This window comes from Acanthopagrus latus, chromosome 18 (genome assembly GCF_904848185.1).
Source record: "Acanthopagrus latus isolate v.2019 chromosome 18, fAcaLat1.1, whole genome shotgun sequence".
Classification (NCBI taxonomy): domain Eukaryota; kingdom Metazoa; phylum Chordata; class Actinopteri; order Spariformes; family Sparidae; genus Acanthopagrus; species Acanthopagrus latus.
Window position 1 is genome coordinate 12,776,233 of NC_051056.1, and position 20,330 is coordinate 12,796,562.

Here is a 20,330-nt window from a genome sequence, read left to right on the forward strand (position 1 = left end):
AGTTTTCAGATTTTCAGTATCTGTGAATTTTCTGTCAGATTGCCAATAAAATAATCAAATTTAAAACTGTGCTACATCCTCTCACACAATGTCCAGCCCACCACATTATCTGATTGGTAACAAATCCCAATTACTAGCCTATAATATGAATCTGCAATGTAACAAATATCTAAATGTTTTTTAAAAAGTAGTGGTTGTAGAAAACTGATACCAAGATTTTCATTTTCACTGCAAATATTCCAAATGTCAGTTATTGGCCTTGTTGATTTCGAATTGTCGATAATCTTCTATTATTATTTTATTAGTTACAGGCCTGAAAAAAACATATTGGTTGATCCCTAGTCTGTAACAAGTAAATACATTTACTTAGGTCTGCTTCATCATACATTTGACCTTTATCAAAAGATTTCAGCTTCTCGTGATTTGGATGTTGCACTCACTCATATCACATAGTCACACATTTCCTTAAAAAGGCTGATTTAAAAACAATATAAACAATTTTAAGTTAATTAAAATATACTCCATAGTGTTCTTGCTACAGAACTTGTTTTCTGGTATTTATACAATTCCACAGCCATCTAGTCCCATTAGGCTGGTATCGGATCAGCATCCATCAAGTGTGCTTCACCCCTCTGAGCCTGTGAGTGCTGCAGACCTCATAACCTAATCTCTCTGTAATAAGAATATGGACAAAGCTACATGAACTTTTTATAACCGTACTGTAAATACATTTATTCTACTATGTATATATATTACATTTCTGTGAATTAACACTGTTTTTTCCTTATTACTGGATTATACAAGATACAGTTTTTGTATCACAGTTATGTTTTCACTGAAGAACACTTTCAAGGCCATTGAGAAACAGTGTCATACAAGCACGTCCAATCATAGGGTAATGATTCATGATGCTTCACAGTGTATCAGCCCCCTCCCTCAGACTCCCACACAACTATCATCTACTGTTCATTCAGAAATTTCTCTTTCACCCTGCTCCCTCTCTTAACAGCCTATCTCCTTCCACAGGGATTGTCCGGGTTCGCTGTCCGTGGTTCTGAAAGCCCCTAAACAACTGTCCATGGTGCAGAAACACCCACACCAATACCCACCTGATGTGACTTCCTGTTGTGCCTTGTATTGTTTATTAGACACTGTGTACGTGTGTATAACAACAACTTACTTACCTACCTACCTTTCCTTTTCACCTACCTATCTAGCTAACACACCCCTACTTATCTATCTATCTATCTATCTATCTATCTATCTATCTATCTATCTATCTATCTATCTATCTATCTGTTGATGTTAGTACTGCAGTGTTTTAGGCTCACATGGGTGGGGGTTAACTTTCAGTTGCAATATATGGCTAGACTAAAGGCTGAGGAGAAAATTCTGCAAAACGTTGCAAAGACAGCGGGAGTGTCTTGAACGCAGCCTGCTCCGAGTACTACAGTAACACTAACTACAGTCGCTTTCATTTTTTTCAGCCTCGTCTACTCTCTCGTCTCGCGATACAGCGGCGGAGTGGTTTGACGGGCAGTCGAGGTTGCAGCAGGCAGAGGGAGACGGTGGAAGGTAAAGCAGGGAGGCAGCATCATGGCGGACAGAGACAGTGGCAGTGACCACGGAGGGCCCACCGCAGGCCCCGGCTCGCTGCCCCCGGGTGCGATGGGCGCCATGTCCCGGCTGCAGCACGACACCGAGGAGCTCGCCTCCAAGCGCGTCGACATCCAGAACAAGCGCTTCTACCTTGACGTGAAGCAGAATGTTAAAGGCCGCTTCCTAAAGATAGCCGAGGTCGGGGCTGGGGGAAACAAGAGCCGTCTCACTCTCTCCATGTCGGTCGCCGTGGAGTTCCGCGATTATCTCGGGGACTTTATCGAACATTACGCCCAGCTGGGCCCGACCAACCCGGACATGGTGCAGGATGAGCCCCGACGGGCGCTCAAGAGCGAATTCCTGGTGCGGGAGAATCGGAAATATTACATGGATCTGAAAGAGAACCAGAGGGGGCGGTTCCTGAGGATTCGACAGACCGTTAATCGGGGGCCCGGACTGGGAAGCGCGCAAGGCCAGACCATCGCTCTGCCGGCGCAAGGTCTCATCGAGTTCCGCGATGCTTTGGCCAAACTCATCGACGACTACGGTGTGGACGAGGAGCCGGCGGAGCTCCCGGAGGGCACCTCTCTCACGGTCGACAACAAGCGCTTCTTCTTTGACGTGGGCTCCAATAAGTACGGGGTCTTCATGCGGGTCAGCGAGGTGAAGCCCACGTACCGGAACTCCATCACGGTTCCGTGCAAAGTGTGGTCCAAATTCGGCAACACCTTCTGTAAATACGCGGAGGAGATGAGGAAGATCCAGGAGAGGAGTAGAGAGAAACGGGCCTCCGAACTGCTACCTGAGGGCCCGCTCGGCGGAGATGACGGCGACGATGACTGACGCGGATTTTAGGAGAGCAGAAGCGAAACAACAAAGACAAAAACCGAACTCTGAGAGAAAAACGAGACTTTAAACTGTAAAATAGAAAGAGAATTTCCAAGGGAATCACCCCACACACACAACCTCCACAGACATGGCAGCACCTCTGCTGTCTCCTCGCTCATTTTACTGGATGTCACCCCACTTACCACCCATGTAACAGTAAGCCGCTGCTATCAAGGATTGAACTGTAAGATATGAACTGTTTCCTACTTGATTTAAATGACAATGAACAGAGTGTTTATATCTCTATCAAACGACAGATTTTGCACACATCAAAGCTATTTCGAGAAGAAGAAAAAAATGTTTAAATGTTTTCAAACTGGTCATATGCTAAGATTTAATCAAACATACAACCAGAGGTCTATTATATAAAGTGACAGTCTTCATGTAGAACGAATATTTGACATCAGCACAAAGAGAATATATTGTGGACTTTATGAAACCAAAATCAGATGTATAGTTTATTATAAAGGTACGCAGAATAAATATGAAAGCGCTCTAACAAGTGTATGAACTGCAGAACGCAGCACTACAGGCCTGTAAACACCTGTCAGCATGCGTGTAGGCTCATGTTTTGAAAAGAAGTTTGGCAAAGTAGGCTATAGTCTTTAATTTGACCTGAAATGTCGTTGTAGGCTAACGAAAGCATTTCTGTCATGCCATTATGGAAATGTTGAGACTCAAAGATAAATAGCCTATTTTGTGCGCCTCAAACACATGGGATAAACCTGTCTCTGAGCTACTATATTGAATATCAACCCTCTTGCACCATGTCCATATAAACTTAAATGAAAAAAGTGCTAACTTAGATGTACTAATTATGATTTTGTGAATCAGCTGTAAAAAAAAAAATCCTTATGAAGATACCCACGTTTTCTGTGGGTTAAGTTTTTCTTTCTGTTACTTTGTTGTTTTTTCCTCTGGGGGGTGGGGGATGCAAAAGAATAAGGTCCACTTGTGGGAGCGCAAGGCGCGGAAACAAAAAAAGATGCGCCAGCGCAGCGAGGCAACGCATCCTCTCTGACGTCATTACGACCCGTGCCTTATACACTTCACTCGTTTACGTGTTCTCACGTGGATGGTCTGTGACCTCGACCGCTGTACGTTTTCATTTACGAGTGCTGTTATGTAGGCCGAAAAATATACTCACCAGGGATGCGGGATTCACACTCCTGCGTTGCATGGAGCATGGGTGGCAACAGCCAAAGTAAGCTGAAAGGCTGCTGGGAGTTTGGGGGCCAACAATGGCATTGGGCAGAGCTCCAAGCTGGCCCTTCAGAGAGATGAGGTGCTGCCGTACGTACACTCTGGAAACAGGGGGGCCGGTGTGTTGTGGCACCCTGGAGTCCAGAATCCGTAGCAGCACCCCTGGTTTGGTGGCCTCTCACAGAGTAGAGATGCGTCTCCCTGGAACTTGGAGAATGACCCAGGAAGTACCGCTTGTGGCAGCACTGGGTCTGACACCCAGTGGACCCCATGGAGATTCATCTGGAGATGTTACGGGTGGCTTTGCACACCATATGCACCAAGATGTTTAAAAAAAACAAAAAAAAAAACAGCAACAATAACAAAAAAAAAAAAACTAAATCAGGAGCGCCTGGATGAGGCTATTTGTCAGAGCTGAGATGCCGTTAAAGAGTCAGGCAGTCAGCCGGCCAGGCCAGCCAGCCGGTTTGGTCCCGTGCCGTCAGTATGAGTGCAGTCCAGTGGATGTAGAGGCCCGTCAGTTCAGGGCCAAGGCAGTATCTATCTCTTTATGGTGCTACAGCCCCTTGATCGCTCCATGGGGGCCTCGCCGCTCAGAATATGTCACTTTTGCATTATGTTTATTCTGATGCTTTTTTCTTTCCTTCAAAAGTTCTTTTCTCCACGTTTTGTTGTCCGAAGCGTGTCTGTGTCTCTCTCCCAGGCAGAGAGGACTGACTAGTGTAGGACATTTCATATTAGTGTGCAATATTGTGTACGTGCCAATAGTGGCATTGTATCACGTGTATAGACTATTAAAAAGACGAAAAAATGTATAGGCTATGTGATCAGTAGATATTTGAGAGCATGACGATGAGGTTGATGCATCTGCATTATATTTCCGAAATGTGAAGTTTTCTTCTCAAGCACTTGCTCAAAGTGGAAAAAAAAAGTCAGACTAGTAGTGAGGTATTTTTCCTGTCACGTTCTGTAAACCAGTAGGCTGCCTTGTCCGTCTTATCAGTGCACGTAGACTAGTGAGGGTGTTTTACGTCCCCCTACGAAGTCACCCCAGAGAAAAACCCTTTCCCTTCTCGTTCCTGCTCTGACACACACATGCACACATACAGACAGCCAACAACCTCCGACTGCATCCATGTCGGCCTCTCTGCAGTGGCCTACGCTGAAGCTGAATAGTATCTCGGGTCCAGGGGTAGCTGACACACTCACACACACACACGCACTCTCTCCCTGTTGAGGCCTCTTGTTGCTATCTGAGTGTTTGGGAGGCCTCTAAAGTATTTTGAATGGTGTCTAGAGCTGCACAAGGCCTCCTATCATTAGAAGCCAGGAAACTGTGTGTTTGGAGCCTGAGTGCAACCCCTCTCTCTCACCCGGGACTGCCGATTGCAGGGCAGGTTAACTACGATTTGGCTTTGGCTTGTCTGTGGTTTCACTTGAGTTAGACGATAGTGATCGGCCGCAGCAGACACAAAGGACAGAGGAGTTTGTTGTTGTTTTTACAATGAGGATCACAATCCTTCTCTCTGATTTAGTGTGCTCCTCTTCCCCACTCGGGACTCAAAGCATAAAAAAGGCCCCTGGTTCCGTGCACCAAAACCTGTCCAAATACGCTCTGCCAGACACACAGTCCATTCCTTCTCTTTGACCTGATCAACCTCTTGGCTTACGCTGAAGTGCTAGTTAACAATCAATATGCTTCAAGTAATTAGTTGACCTGTCAGCTTTATTTAAAGCAGGTTGGCCTACAACAGTAAATGTGACTGAGCCTGGTCACAGGCCCTGTCGGAGTGCCGTGCCACCTAGGTGTATGAAGGGGAAATACAGACTGCTTGGATTTCAGCTTTATGGGCCTCAGCTGGATAAAAGCTGCTAATGTAGTTACAGCCTGGACTCCCAGACATGTGGGATAGATGAGGCTAGCCTGAAGCATACCTGGGCTGAAACAGTATCAAAAGTCCTGTTGAATCCTCACTTTAAAAAGTTGATCTGTGTTTGATTGGGCATGTCTGTGGCAACAGAAAGAAGAAAAGAAAAATGTGCCAGAAAATCCCATCTGTTCCACGCAGGACGTTTTGGCCCAGGTTTGTCTCCGAGTGTTGGTGAAAGGCCTGATGAAGCCTGGCACTGCACTGTAGGGGCGTACCGGCAGCAGCCTACCATGGCCTACTGACCCGGCTGTCAGACAGATCCAGTTAGGACTTTTCTCTCTGTTCTGGAGAAGAACTGTGAATCTCTTTTCCCCTCTTGTGGAAATTACTACACTTCCTCACACTGCCCTGTGAATTACAAAAAGCCGGTTTCCATTAAACACACGTACAAGCCACCTATGACTATGTGCCCAGCAAAGCAGATCTGAGGTCAATCTGAGTTCATCTTGAGTTCAACACAGACCTGGACTGTCTGTTGTGATACAGCACTTATTTCTCAAAGTGTTTTAGCTTTAGCTTGATTGAATTTAGGCCTCCAGGAGGCTCATGCTACATGAAGACTGGAAATACAACACTTCTTTTCTCTTTTTCTCTTTCTCTAATGGCCAAATATAAGGAGAGCCTAAACCTGCTCATTGAATTCACTCTGTGAATGCCTCACTCTGTGAAACGCACACATTTTCTTGAAGATTAAGAGACGAGTCGTCTTGTTTAGTTATACAGACTGTAATCGCCAGGTGCTACTGGGTCAGTTGTGTTTTTAGTGCAGAATGATTCAGTTGTGACACACGAATCGTAGCTGCGTCGGAGTTACAGAGGAGGAGGACTGAAAACAGTGGGTTTAAATCTGATTTCTCAGTTTATGAGAGCTCAGCCAGTGTCACAGCAAAACCTGGAGTGACCTTGCAGCCATGTTGTGCCCACATTACACGGTCATCCATTTCTAGGACTCAAATGCAAAATGGTAGGCAGATGTTTTCCGTCTTGTTTTCTGTATAGAAGCGTCAGTGGTCAAGCTGTGTACTGTCCTCAGTGACTCTGGCTAAGTTCAGTGTACATAGATGATGGTGCACTGAAACTGTTAGCATTAACAAGAATCATGTTTTGATTTATTATACAGCAGTAGCCATCGTAGCAATCCCTAATTGTGATGTTACCTTATCTTTTCTTTGTCAATACTGCAGTCTTCATTTTGTCAGATATTTATTGGAAGAGCTTATTTTTGTTGCTCAAGCAACAGGTGATCAGACCATTCCTTACACATTTCAGCTGATGGATATAGAAGAGAAATCTCAATCGCAGACAGAGTCTGATGTGCAACAGTAACTCCGTGTTGTATTCAGTCAGATTGCTATGATGGCTCCAGCTGTAGGTGCGTCATCTGCTTGTTCCTCTTGTCCTGAACTGGGAGATTGTTCATGTTTCTGACTGCATTCAAACAGCCACATGTACATGACTTTTAACAGCAAACTTCCGCAATTGAAATGTGGGTGGTGGCGACCGGCCTCCACCAAATGAAAACAGACTGAACTTCCATAAGTTGTTCCAGACAACCAAATCTGCTCTGTTTCTGGTTTCGATGTGTAGTCTTTCATTGGCCATTCAGAGTTCCTGGTTAATCATACAGCCAATCGCAGCCTCTGGTCAAAGCCAAGCACTATATGACTCATCACAAACCACTGACAGAGGGGCTCATTCAGCACGTCTTCTGTTTGCACACGCACAGAGTAGTAGGGTCCATCATGTTTGCAGACTGTACAGGCTACTGTTGTGTATAGTTATAAAGACGTTCTTCAGATGTTTTGAAGATGTTGGGAAATGGATCCTGGATTTTAAGGGGTGGGGTCAATGCACAATGAACATATCCCATGTCACCGTTTGGTCTAAATCCCTTTACCATCCCCATATGAGATAATATGTTGTATCTTTCAAAAATATTTTATCTGTGGCGTGTGTGTGTGTATATATATATATATATGGTTTGTTATATATGATGCTCCTCCTTTCAGAAAAATATAACATGTAAACAGGAAAAACATATTGCTGTTTTTTTCCTTTGTATTTTATACTTACAGAAAGCATTGAATAAAAATGGATAAATACTTGCACTTTAGATATATTAAGAAAAATAAAAATCTGCATATTATTTTTGATAGGGATCTCACATTCAAAAAGTATAAATTACAGGCTTTGTGACTATTGCTGGACAGAGATGTATTGAGTTCTACTTATTGAAGTATATTTTGTCTGTGTGTCAGAAGGTTTACTAAAGTAAATTGCATGATAAAGTAGTGCTACACCGATATTGTTCTTTTTTTTAGTTGGTAAAAATGTCTGAAAACTGTGATAACAACCCTCTTGTATCATGTTTAACCTCTCCTCACCCCTTCTAGAATATTTCTTACTGAAATATGGCCTTTCCTGACTACATGACGATGGTGCTTACTTTGGCTTTGACATCAAGCTCATCCTATACATCTCAACATCATCATAACTCACGTCGTTACACTTCATTACTTTCTGTTATGTACTCTCACTACCTTATTAAATTTCCGTTGATGGCAAAAAAAACTAAAAGATGTGTGCTGTTTTGTACATTGCTGTTTGTTTTAATGTTGGGGGAGTCTTGTTGTCTGAAAAATGACTAATCGCGCAATAAAAAGTCATTCCACACGTCCCTGTCTCCGCACAACTGTCTCAACACTACTGTCAGCCATTTTTTTTTAGCAGGAGTGGGCTCAAAAAGTCAAATTAAACAGAAACTGAAAAGATAAATATTAGCATTTCCAAAAATATATACATTTTGTGTAAGGACCATGTATCAATGGAATGAATTACCTATAATCATTTTAAGAGGAACTGTGGCCCATTCAGTAATCAACAATGAGAATAATCATATTGACAACAGTGGATGGATTCAAAAACCTGATTTTAAACAGTGCTCACCTGCTTTTGTCTTCCACGTTCAAAGGTAGAGCGCCACATTACAGGCGACACAGAGGGAAGGACGACACACTGTTGACAGAGCAGTGTTAACTGTTAACGGCCGCGTAAGGATCTTTCAGTCTGCAGTAGACAACAGGTCAGTGCACCGTAAGCAATAAAACTGACGGTGCCTCACATTAACTTCTCAGCTATTGTGAAAGAAACATTATAACCAGGAGATTTGGTGGTGGTAATATGAAGAGCAGTAGGAGTCCTGGAAACAAACTGAGTTAAGATTCTAAGACGATTCATAGCTAAAGTGAAATTTTAACCATAAAATAATTTTAGCTGACACTGGTCAATAATGACACAAAGGTTTTAAGGAGTGACTTTTTTGACACAGAGCAGACTGATCTAAATTTGACCCTCCAGCTTTTTTCACAAATAGCACAGTGGTAATATTCAGCTTGGAGGCTTTATCCTAACATATTCACAGTATCTAATTTCTTTAAAAAACACAGTCCCTTTCCACTGTGTCAATGCAATCACAGTTTAAGGGGAACTAAATGTCAAATTAGTTTGAAGTGGATCTTTGGTTTTTGGGCTCATTTATAAGCTAACTGGGTATATTTCAACAGCTTAGGAGCAGGTTGCTGACGAGGGAATATCAAGACAAAAAGCACTGGTTCAAAACACAGGTAACATGTATGCTGATAATTTGGTCAAACTAGCTGGCTAGCAAACTTACACTTTGGTAAGTTACTAAAATGAAAAGAATATAAGTTGGCCAAACACACAACAATTACACGATTACATTTAGAACATTTTTTTTTTTAACTTTTTCCACTGACAGAGAGAATTGATATTAACTAGGTGTTTAAGCTGTTCTGAGATTTCAGCTGAGTAACTACTCTGAAATAAAGCCTGAATGTATAACTGGCATTTGGACAGGTGCACACTTGTTACTAAGGAAACAAATAAGACTGTATTTCTTGCCCTACTTTACTAGCTAACACTAATTACTATTTTACTAGCTTACAAGTCTACTGTATCAAAACCCTTAGTTGGTATTTGTCTATAACGTTTTTTTCTTTAGTCATGGTTAAAAATATTGTTTTACAGTAATAAATTATAAACCTTACCTTTGTGTGATTGTCCTCCTGTGGTTTAGTCACAGCTCATCTTCTTAACAACACAGGGTGGCGCCATATTATTTGGCCACTTAACTTCACATCTTCTTGGATCAGTTAAAGTTTTTTGGGAAGAATATTGAGGGTTATTACAGGCCTACATTTTTAAAATATTTTTCTTTTCCCACTGAGAGAGACATTTTATATTAATGTTAATTAATGTTTAAGCTGTTTTGTGATTTCCAAATATTTCAGCTGAGTAACTTCTCTGAATGCCTGACACCTAAATGGGTAACTGGCTTTTGGACAGTTCAGAGCAGGAGAAGCACAGCTGTAACTAATTCAACTGATTAAGACTGCGTTTCATGTGCCACTTTACTAGCTAAAACTATTTAACTTGCTTTTGGTATTTAACTAGCATACACCATTTAACTAGCTAACGTCAATGAACTGGCTCACATTGTTTACCAGCTTACACTTTTTTTTACTAGCTTGAAGAGAAATGTCTCAATGTGAGCTAAACTTCTAACAAGAACAAACTGAAAACGTTTGTAAGTTAAGGTGGGTTACTGGACACCTGTGGGGGGGGGGGCTAACGTTAGCATGACACACACAGGGCAGCTGCTAGCCTAGCGACGTTACAGCTACAAACAACCCATAATACTCACTCTCTTAAAGTGGCAGGCTCAATCGTGGCACAACTGAGCTGTTTCCATCTCAACTAAAATACCCCCCTTTACAGTAACTCCCACTCAATATACCAGTGTGTTTTTTGATTTTTTTGTTTGTTTGTTTTTTTTCTTTGCTAAATTCTTTCCGTACAGACACACATATGGATGTGTTACTGTCATGTTTTTCTCTCTACGGAGGATCCATCTCTCTGTACAATGTACAGTCTTCAATGTCCCCAAGACAAACTACTGCTCACTTTGTGGAACATGTGGACCAGTGCCAATCCCTAGAATTCTTATTATATTCTCTACCATAAATCACAATAAATGGTAGTCCGAGGTGAATAATATCTGGCTGAACGGTGCACATATAAAGTGCACAAGTAAAGTTTTGGTGAGTGACCTGGCCAAACATTGGATATTGGATATTTGGTTATTTGTGGGGAGGAAACTGATGAAGAAATTATGTTTTTCAAATATGCTGACAGTGCTATTTGTTAAAACATTGAATTATGTATGTCTTTACCACCAGCAAAAAGGCTCGACATCGCCCGTAGAAATATTCTGATAAAAATAAAATGAAATGTTTATCTTGTCCCACCAATACAAAGATGTAAAGGCTGAAAACAGTCAGCTCATTTAGCTGTGACAAAGGAGGGTGACAGTATTTTGGTTTTAGCTAAAATGATCAGTCATTTTTGAATTATAATAATGACTAAAAAACAACAACAGCTTATTATAATAATAACCATGTCTATTTGATGCTGTTGTGAAGGATCAGCAGTCAATATCATTAGATCACCAATGTAATCAGTATTTCTCAGCTGCTGTAGCTGCACATCTTCAACATGTCTGCTGATGCTGGAGAAATACTGAAACACCTGCGGGAGAGATTTAAGTGGCTGAGAAGGCGGTGCCTTTTTAAAGCAACGTTATGTAACTTTTATTCCTTAAAATAACAGCTGCCAAAATCATGTTGATGGTACAGTGTCTTGGAACAAGGTGAATGGTGTCTCTCCACCGCCCCATCTCTTGTTTATGCACTATGTACCTTCAGTGAGAGGGGTCACAGTGTTACACACACATTTACTTCAACACGTAACTCTGTTATGATGGAATGGGTTCTGTTTGTAGTTCGCACCCACATTACATCTGACAAACTGTTACAGACCTGGGATTTGCATTTACGACACTGGTGTTGGCTCCGTAGGGGGAGCCAAATTGCACAACATGCCAATTTCTACATAACGTTGATTTAAATTTTGATAGTGATTCATAAAAAACAAAACAAAAAAAAACAAAACATGGGAATTGGACACACTGCTCCACAAGTTTTTTTTGTTTTGTTTTGAAAAGCTACGAATGTAAGTGACAAATTTAAATCAATATCTATGTGCTTTTGTGCAGTTTATGTCTTATGATGCATACAGTACACCATAACACATAAAATACCATATTAGGGCTTTCTTTGTCAATCTAGTTTTTTGACTTTGGTATCAGCCCCATGCTGAGGTACCGACTGTGAGGGTGTCATGTCTCAGGATCTTAGTCTACGCTCTCACAAGCTGACAGTTTGTCGTCTGTGACTACTGGGTGCCTGAATGCTCATAGATTCGGTCTAGCTAACAGCACTTTTATGCTTTTGAAATCAGTTTTTGAATTTAGGCCAAACTTTGGGCTATTGGGGGCTGTGAAGGTTCTGCAGGCAGACTGAAGACATCACTTACATTAAACCAAATCAACTTTTTTATTTTCTATTTTGTAAAAAAATTAATTTAGTAAAATTACCATATTAACATATTTATGACCAAATATTCACTTAAACAATCAAGTAGCCAGAGCTGATAAAACAGAGAGTTAAATCAGGTGTTACTGTTCATTTATTTTTAGGGAAACACTTCATGGTTGTCTCATTTGTTTATCAGCGCTGTTATTAAAATTTACAATATTTTCTGATTTGAAATTGGACTGCGTTTTTTAAGTAAAGTATGGGAAGTATGTGTTAGGCTGGACATCTTCATAAGCACCTTCCAGTGCATTTACCCACATTGGAAATGTTGCATTGCACTAAAGAACAAAGTTTGTTCGCGTTGTTACACAAGATGACATCTACATAATATCAGAGATGGCGCTCAGGTAACCTTTGTTTAGCAGTCGACAGTCTTAATGAATCACAACCACAACCATCTGTATAAAGGCTTACTTTATGAAGCACAGACTAAATATTCAGTAAATATGTCCTTTACATAGTATGAGCATCCTGTCAAAAAACAGTTCTGATATACAAACAAAAAGACAGATTCAATGCTGACATCAAAGTGCCGAAGTTGTAATTTTTTAAATAAAACATAACAATCAACAAATATTTTTTTTCGTCACAATCCTATATTACAGCACAGGCCTAACCTAGAACATTGGGAAACAATGGTTAGCACGACAGCCAAAGTGACTATAAGGGGAAGTCTCCCTGTAAGAAAGCAGTTATTTATCCTAACAATACAGCTTTATAAAACGGTACTTCCTCTCTGAAAGCTCCACTTCAGCGTTTTGGTCTGTACAAGGATCCACGATTCCAGCTGTGATTCCAGGTTTCCAGCCAAGTCCCTAAAGGATCTCAGACCCCGTCAGTCACTATTAATATGATATACGAAGCAGCAGAAGCGCTGTGACCAGAGCCAAAGATATGCGAGTTCATACGCTTAATATCCACAGCTCTGGTTGTGTCAACATGCCTCTGTGCCACACTGAGGCTGACTGGGGGGCACTAAGCTCACTGATCTACAGTTGTGTCATAAGCAAATTACGTAGAAAGAGAAAACTTGTGTGTGTGTGTGTGTGTGTGTGTGTGTGTGTGTGTGTGTGTGTGTGTGTGTGTGTGTGTGTGTGTGTGTGTGCACATGGGATCAATTAAGGTGCTCACAAACAGCGGTAACACCACCCCTCCCACCACATCACCACCTTCTCACATAACACGAGTCCTCCTTCCACAAGAAATGGGCTTAATATGTTCTGTTCCTCTATTTGGAAAAAATGTGTGCTGAGTGACTGTTTTGCCTGTTCTTGGCTGGCAGAGACGGCATTACTTAGAAAACCAAACCGGCCTCTTCTTCTTAGAAAACAAGTCTTTTCTCCTCCTCCTCCTCCTCCTCACCCATGTGGAGGATGTTTTGATGGCTACTCTGCTGGTGGAGTTTTTTCTCTGTCTGTACCCTCTCCAGTCCAGGTCTCTTGACTTTAGCATGTTAGGCTGGAGCAGTCCTGCTGCTGCACTCTGCAATCAGCAAGTCCAAAAAAGGCAGAGGCCTGTTTTCCTAAAACCATCTTCACCCGTCAGGAAGGATGACATTAGAAGAAACACACCAGTATGAGGGACTGACAGGTATGTTGGGGTTTTTTCCAGGGCTGATACAGATACCGATAGAGATTATTCGTAATTAAGGAGAGCAAAAGGAGATAGTAACTAAGTAAAATGTACTTGAAGTGTAAACCAGGGCCCCATATTTGCAAGTTTGGGTGTGTAAATGACTCATACTTAGCAAAAGTCTTGCAATCAGTCCAGTAGATCACCTCAGCTAGCAGCCGCAACATGGCCTCAATATAATCCTTTGGGGCAACTCCAACCATCAAAGTTACATCCACAAAAGTGCTTGTTTTTGCCACTGACAGGCTGAGGTTTTTTATTTAAATGTGTGACAACATTAAGAAAATATTTCCTGCAGAGATAGACCTTTTTGTTAACCTAACTTGTGTTTCATCATCATATTCCAGTAACACCTCACATCTTGCAAGAATTCAAAACCAGACTTCTACTCAACTTGTGTATTTGGTTACAAACACACAAGGATCTTTTTATTTAAACAAAAGATCCATCTCTGTAGTGAAAATGTTTCTGTAACGTTGTTAGACGCAACTTCAGAATAAAACCTCAGACTGTAATTAGCAAAAACCAGCACTCTTGTGGACATAACTTTGACCGTCATCTTTACCACAATGGTTTACACTGCAGCCATTATAGCTGAGCTGTGGCTGCCAGCTGAGATCTACTGGACTGATTCCGAGACTTTCGCTAAGTGTGAGTCACTCACACACCAAAACAAGTAAATATATGGCCCAGGTTTAAAAATACCAGAATTACCCTTAAAGTAAAATTTTGAGGCACTCGTACTTTGCTTGAAAATTCCCATTTTTTCCTACTTTAGACTTCTAAATGTTTAATAACTTAAATTATTACTTCTTATTTTTAGGATCAGACTAGTCAGTGTTGATAGGTCACTACTCATGACTTTTAACCAGTCAGACAGTTTTATCGCAATTACAAAAAAAAAAAAACTTCACAGTAACCAATAATTGGAAACATGCTGAAAATCAGATCCGATAATGAGTCTGTCCCTTACCAGTACTAGTAAATGCCCAATAGGAGGCCAACCCACCCATGATAGGTCCATGAATCAGAACAGAGTTTGGTTAGATGTTCTGTTAGAAGACCAAAAGCTACATTTTCTGTCATCCTTTGTGCTGACGATGCTTTTGAGAGATCCAGGCTGTCTTTTTCTGCAGCAGGCCATTGGATTGTTTCTCACCAAACGTGCTCAATAAACTCTTCATACAAAAACATGACCCTGCTATTTTGACTCCTCCCTGTTGACTACAGCTTCAATGTCTCAACTGGAACCAGTTAAAAAGAGCATGCACACACACATGCTGACCCACCTCCCGTCCACACATTTACTGTTCTGCCCTCCATTTCGATCTTCAGACCCCTCACACCCAACCATATATTCTAACATATCAGCTCACCCTTCTGTGACGTAAGAGGAGTAGATTGTAGGATAAAACAGAATATGGCACAGTGCTTTCATTCAGTCACATAATGTTTTCCTCTTCACTCTAGATTTGAGAGTTGTTAGAAAAACAAAACAGAATTAACACGTCAGTATTTGGGGTAGCAACAGCTTAAAAAATTCACAGAGACAGACTTGTGATATCTCTGACAAGTGACTAAGTAACAAGCTCCAAATCCCTCAACAGCTAGTGTCAAGGTGCCCTTGAGTAAGGCACTCAACCTCCAGTTCCTCTGCTGGAACAGCTTGGTGATCAGTCCAAATCGTGGCTGCTCCTCTTGGCAGCTCCTTCACACTTAGAGATGCATGTGACTGTGTGAATGTCAAGAAGGAAATTGCTGAAAAAAGAGCGAGCACGCTCTGTGTAAACCCGTCCTGGGGTGAATAAAGGTTTGTAGAATTAAATAAATAAATAAATATGCTATACATGGCAGGGACTTGAGCCTTCTGAGAAGTTCTTTCGAGAGTTTCTGTAGCTCTGGGTCAGATATGTTGTATCCTCACACGCCGCACTCCACACATACTGCACTGTAGGTCCATACACACGCCTTTGAGTGGCTTAGTGTGTAAACATGAGTGAAAAAAAAGGCTAAAATGCTACAGTAGTACCATCTCCATCTGACTGCAGGACGAGGACAGGACAGAAAGGACAAAGACAAACCAGTCTTTGTTCTCCATCTGGCCTTAAAATAATACATACATTACTCAAAGTTCTGCTCGTAACTAAAAACACATTTCAACTAAAGACAACTGCATTGCTCTGTGTTTCATTTCAAAATAATACTGATGGTGGTATAAATAGTGATCACAGTTATGATCATTTTCATGTGCAATAACAAAAGTTCAAAGAACTGAGGTTTGGCGGGGCCACTTGTCGGGTATCAAGCGCTTCATCTCCTTCATCTATTGCTCAAGGACAGAAACTTATCACCAGGGTTGATAAATTCTGGGAAGGAAATGACGGTCAGGAGGAACAGAGGAACCCAAAACACAAAACATGAAAAAAATAAAAAAGAAGTTGGAAGATTGAGTTAGTTTGGCTTGGAGGGATGTTGTTTTGTGGTCTCTGGTCCTCCTTCCTCCCCTCAGCTCCTCTGTTCCGGGGCAGCGGCCTTCCCGTTCAGCCCGCCGTGAGCCTGACTGATGGATGGGGAGGACTGTGTCTTGCGGAGGTGGCACTCGCGGCCGGACAGGCCACCCTCCATGATCAGGCCACCCATCACGCTGGCCTCGATCTTCTCAAGGTCGTCCGTCTCAGCGCGGATTTTGGCCTGCAGGAGGGTGATGTACGTTTCATACCGAGTCTTCTGCTCGGGGGGGGGGAGACAAGAAGAGGATGAAACAAGAGCCTGTCACCTCAGAACTGTTTTTTTTAAGTTAGCTTCAAAATATATTTATAATTAAGGCATTAATATGAAGACTGACCGATTCAAATAAAAGCTCTATCTATTATTGCATTTGCATGGTTTAAATTTGATAAAAGAAGCAGCTGAGGCTTAGGTTACTATGTGTACAATTAATGTCTTTCTTGCTGCTTAAAAATATATAGAAATGAAATATTAAATTATCATTTATACACTACAACAGAATAAGTATGAAGAGAAAAAAGCAGTGACACTGGCAATCTGTCATGGTTTTTAGCTGCCCTTTAACTTGGTTAGGCAAATTGAGGAGCTCTGTACAAAGCCTGTACCTCGTACGTGAGGTAGTGCTCTTTGAGCCGGAACTCCTCCCACTCGCGGCTTTTGGGGTCGACTGAGGGCGCGTTTTTCCGGTGCTCCTCCAGCTCAAGGCTCATCTGCTTCAGCTTGCTCTCATGACTCAGCAGCTGCTCCTCCTGCACCAATCACAGGCCAGAGAAAAACCAGAAGACCCCCAACACAGCCAATCAGATGTAAGCAGACACAAATAGAATATGTGAAAATGCCCACAGATTTTTAATGAAAAGGGATCGCACATGCTGCTGCAATGCAAAATATCAACTAAATATTGTCTGTGGTATTTACAATATTACTTTATGTTTCTAGAGAAAAGATGAGCCAGCAGAGTGTGATGCTCCTGTTCTTAATGTATGTCATGAATAATTGTGTGTGTGTGTGTGTGTGTGTGTGTGTGTGTGTGTGTGTGTGTGTGTACCTGTTTGAGTCTGGTGGATGAGGACGGCAGGATTGGCCGACAGAATTTCTTCATGGAGCCAATGGCGGCAGGGAAGGCCGGAGCAGAGAACAGAGCTGCCACAAGGTTTATCCGGAAGATCCAGGACATCATCTCCTCCTCACTCCTGGGGAGATGAGGAGGGAGGGAAAGTGGGAGTGTGGGGTGTGAAGGGTGACAGCAGGTGAGTGCATAGAATGATAATTACTCAATTGATAATTATTTTGTTGTGCACTTCAGTTTTTAGTTTCTCCTACAAGAAAAAGCCTGGCACATTGAAAAGATTTAAATCATGTCATCCCCTAAGTTGCATCAACTATTAGTTTGCACTGTGTGCCTAAATTTATATCTCAAATTCAATTTGGCTTTTTAGGCAAAGAAACTGTGATTTTTAAACTGTAATTTCAATTGCTGTGTTGCCCAAAGCGGCAGAACTCCCGGCTGAGTTTATATATGCACACAGAGAGCCTTCTGTGACCTTCAAGACTTTGAGTTTGATTCATACTTCATACTAGCAAAACTATTTCTTTTGAAGATCTAAATAATTATTTTTCAGTGACATGAACAAGTCCTTTCAATTTGCATTATCAAGTAATTTATAAACTTTTATGGAAGAGGTGACACATAGAAGCAGTTCATCATCAGTCCCATTCTTTCATCAATGCAAAATAATATGTAAACAAACATATCAGGATAAAAGGAAACATTCCATTGTATTCATTTTAATTATTTCAACTTTGTGAAGTGTAAAAAAAACATCTCAAATTTGGACTGGGAGACTTACGGGGCCTGCAGCAGAAAGACTCTCCAGTCCGAGGTTTTAAGCTTCAGTACGTTGGCTCTCTTGCTGTAGTCGGTGGCGCGAGTGGCTAAAGCGTGGTGGATCCGCACTGCATTCTTCAAATCGACCTCTGAAATGTCAGCATCAGGCTTGTACTCGTCCTGGGCAGGTAACCCCCCCCAAAAAAAAAACATAAATTGCAGGTCTGATATTTGGAGCCTTTTAACTCTGTTATGTTTCAGTCCATTTTGCAGAGAAAAAAAAAGAGTAGCTGAAACTCAGTGCATGGTTATTATACTGAACTAGAACTACATGTGAACAAAACTATATTGATAACTAAAATTTAAATATATTTCACTTTTATTTAATGACACTATGTACTACTAAAATTCACTTAAATAAAGTATCCAGGAAATGTCTGTAGATTTGGTTGGTCAGATTTGTCAACACAACATGCATGAGGAGGCATTGGTGCAAATATTCACTGAGCCCTAGGATGTTATAATCATTTATAATACCTGTTCTGAGCTCATCAAATCTTACCCCAGTATATTTCATATCTTAAACAATATCAACTAAACTGAAACCACCAAAACCACTGAAACTAAACTGAATTGAAAACAAAAATTAAAAACAAAATAAAAATTAAAAACTATAAAGACTCTGACTCAGTATATATCTGTAATATCCAAATGCCTGAATTCTCGCAACCTTACATGGGGGTAGTACAGCCTCTCCACCAGCAGGGGGAGACAAACACATAGCAGAGCAGCTAAGCCTCATTTCCTCTCTTAATGCTCTTTCTAGCTCACTCTCTCTGAAACACACAAGCGCACACACACAGAGCAGAGCAGCTAGCAGCATCCACCACCGCAATGACAGTGGTGGTGGATGTGCGTTTCTATGGTAACAGAGCAGAAGAAGAGATGTGGTACCTTCTGGAGATACAAGATCATCCCCTTCAGAACCGCATAGAACTTCTTCCAGCCACGCCGACCCCGCGGGGCTATAAAAGAAGAAGACCTCTAATGTCATACTCATTCATGTCATACATATTTACAGTAAATTATGGTAAATGTGGTAACTTCAGTCAAACGTATATGTGTGTATCTGTGTGTGTTTATGTGTGCGTGTCTGCATATTATCACTTACTGCGCTTGCCATCCATGTCTGCATGGCTCTTGCGGGTCAGCACTCCATGTTTGTAGGTAACGGCGTTTAAGAGAATGGGGATAGCAATGAAAGGGTTACTGCCGTCCGTTACCCTGGCAACACGCTTACTCCCGCCCTCACACTGCTCCTCCACCAGTTCCGACAGACTCTTCCTCAGCTCCTCCTCCTCACTGCACACACAAATACCCATTCAGATAAACCTGAGCAGCACACATTCAAGTGTACTTCTAACAAAACTTGTGCACTCCAAATACTTTCCCTTGTAATGAACACAGAGTGAATACTCACACAGCCCACTCCAGCTTCTCATTCTTGATCGAGTTATACAAGATCTGTGTGGGCAAAGTGATAAAAGAGAGGAATTCTAACCATCTTTTTTTCTTGTATTTATTTTATTTTGGAACAGGAATTTGAAGACATGCTTCAATTCTGAGACTAAGAAGGACATCCATACCTTTAATAAGTCTTTAGGGAAATCTTTGCCGTTGTTGAGACCATCGAGATTACTGATGAACTGCTGGCAGGACATCTTCTTCCCAATGTTCTAAAGAGAGGATAACAGACCGATAGAAATAAGTTTATAAATTTAGGATTAAACCTTACCTTGATTTGGTGTGTGTTTGGAACCATGTTTTTCAATCTTTAGCATGGCTCAGTATCGAGACAAATGCTCAAATCCTAAAGCATCTGGGAACTTCAACCCACTTTTATGAATACAGCTTTACAAATGTCCACTGGGTGGCAGTGTGATGCTGCTGGTTCTACCAGTGGTGGTGGTGATGGTGGTGAGTGGGGCTCCACCTCCATTACAGCTTAGTGTCAGCTCTCCTTGGGTTTTAACCTCTAATTATGATGCATCATTAGAGGGTGAAAACATAGGGAGGTGTTTGTGTATTAATTCCCCTCTCTGCCAGAATCAGGCCTGTTACCTAAACAGACACATATTTTAGAATAACAACTGAATAGACCCACGGATGTTACAGGAAAAAAAAGTATTTGCTTTGTGGCTTTTTATTCACATTTTCCTCTGAGGA

At 41.5% G+C, this 20,330-nt stretch overlaps 3 protein-coding genes across 4 annotated transcripts in view; 1 reads left to right on the top strand and 2 right to left on the bottom strand.

Moving 5' to 3' along the window:
* Positions 1 to 10,288, bottom strand: part of nrg2b (neuregulin 2b) — a 67,991-nt gene extending 57,703 nt beyond the window's left edge. The window contains exons 1-2 of the mRNA XM_037076786.1: positions 9,689 to 10,288; positions 8,568 to 8,636 (exon numbers count right to left, since the gene is read on the bottom strand). The gene's annotated coding sequence lies outside the window, so the exon portion shown is untranslated. The remainder of the gene's footprint in view (positions 1 to 8,567; positions 8,637 to 9,688) is intronic.
* On the top strand, positions 1,353 to 8,294 carry purab (purine-rich element binding protein Ab). The gene has a single exon (XM_037076790.1). The coding sequence runs from the start codon at positions 1,597 to 1,599 to the stop codon at positions 2,440 to 2,442; it is 846 nt and encodes a 281-aa protein (XP_036932685.1). The 5' UTR covers positions 1,353 to 1,596; the 3' UTR covers positions 2,443 to 8,294.
* Positions 10,289 to 12,535: 2,247 nt separating the features above from the next.
* psd2 (pleckstrin and Sec7 domain containing 2) overlaps positions 12,536 to 20,330 on the bottom strand; it is a 36,521-nt gene continuing 28,726 nt past the window's right edge. For both annotated transcript variants that reach the window (XM_037077391.1, XM_037077390.1), the window contains exons 8-15: positions 19,751 to 19,840; positions 19,585 to 19,628; positions 19,276 to 19,466; positions 19,059 to 19,129; positions 18,127 to 18,284; positions 17,325 to 17,469; positions 16,882 to 17,025; positions 12,536 to 16,495 (exon numbers count right to left, since the gene is read on the bottom strand). In XM_037077391.1, coding sequence (XP_036933286.1) covers positions 16,274 to 16,495; positions 16,882 to 17,025; positions 17,325 to 17,469; positions 18,127 to 18,284; positions 19,059 to 19,129; positions 19,276 to 19,466; positions 19,585 to 19,628; positions 19,751 to 19,840 — 1,065 coding nt within the window. In that variant the 3' untranslated portion in view covers positions 12,536 to 16,273. The remainder of the gene's footprint in view (positions 16,496 to 16,881; positions 17,026 to 17,324; positions 17,470 to 18,126; positions 18,285 to 19,058; positions 19,130 to 19,275; positions 19,467 to 19,584; positions 19,629 to 19,750; positions 19,841 to 20,330) is intronic.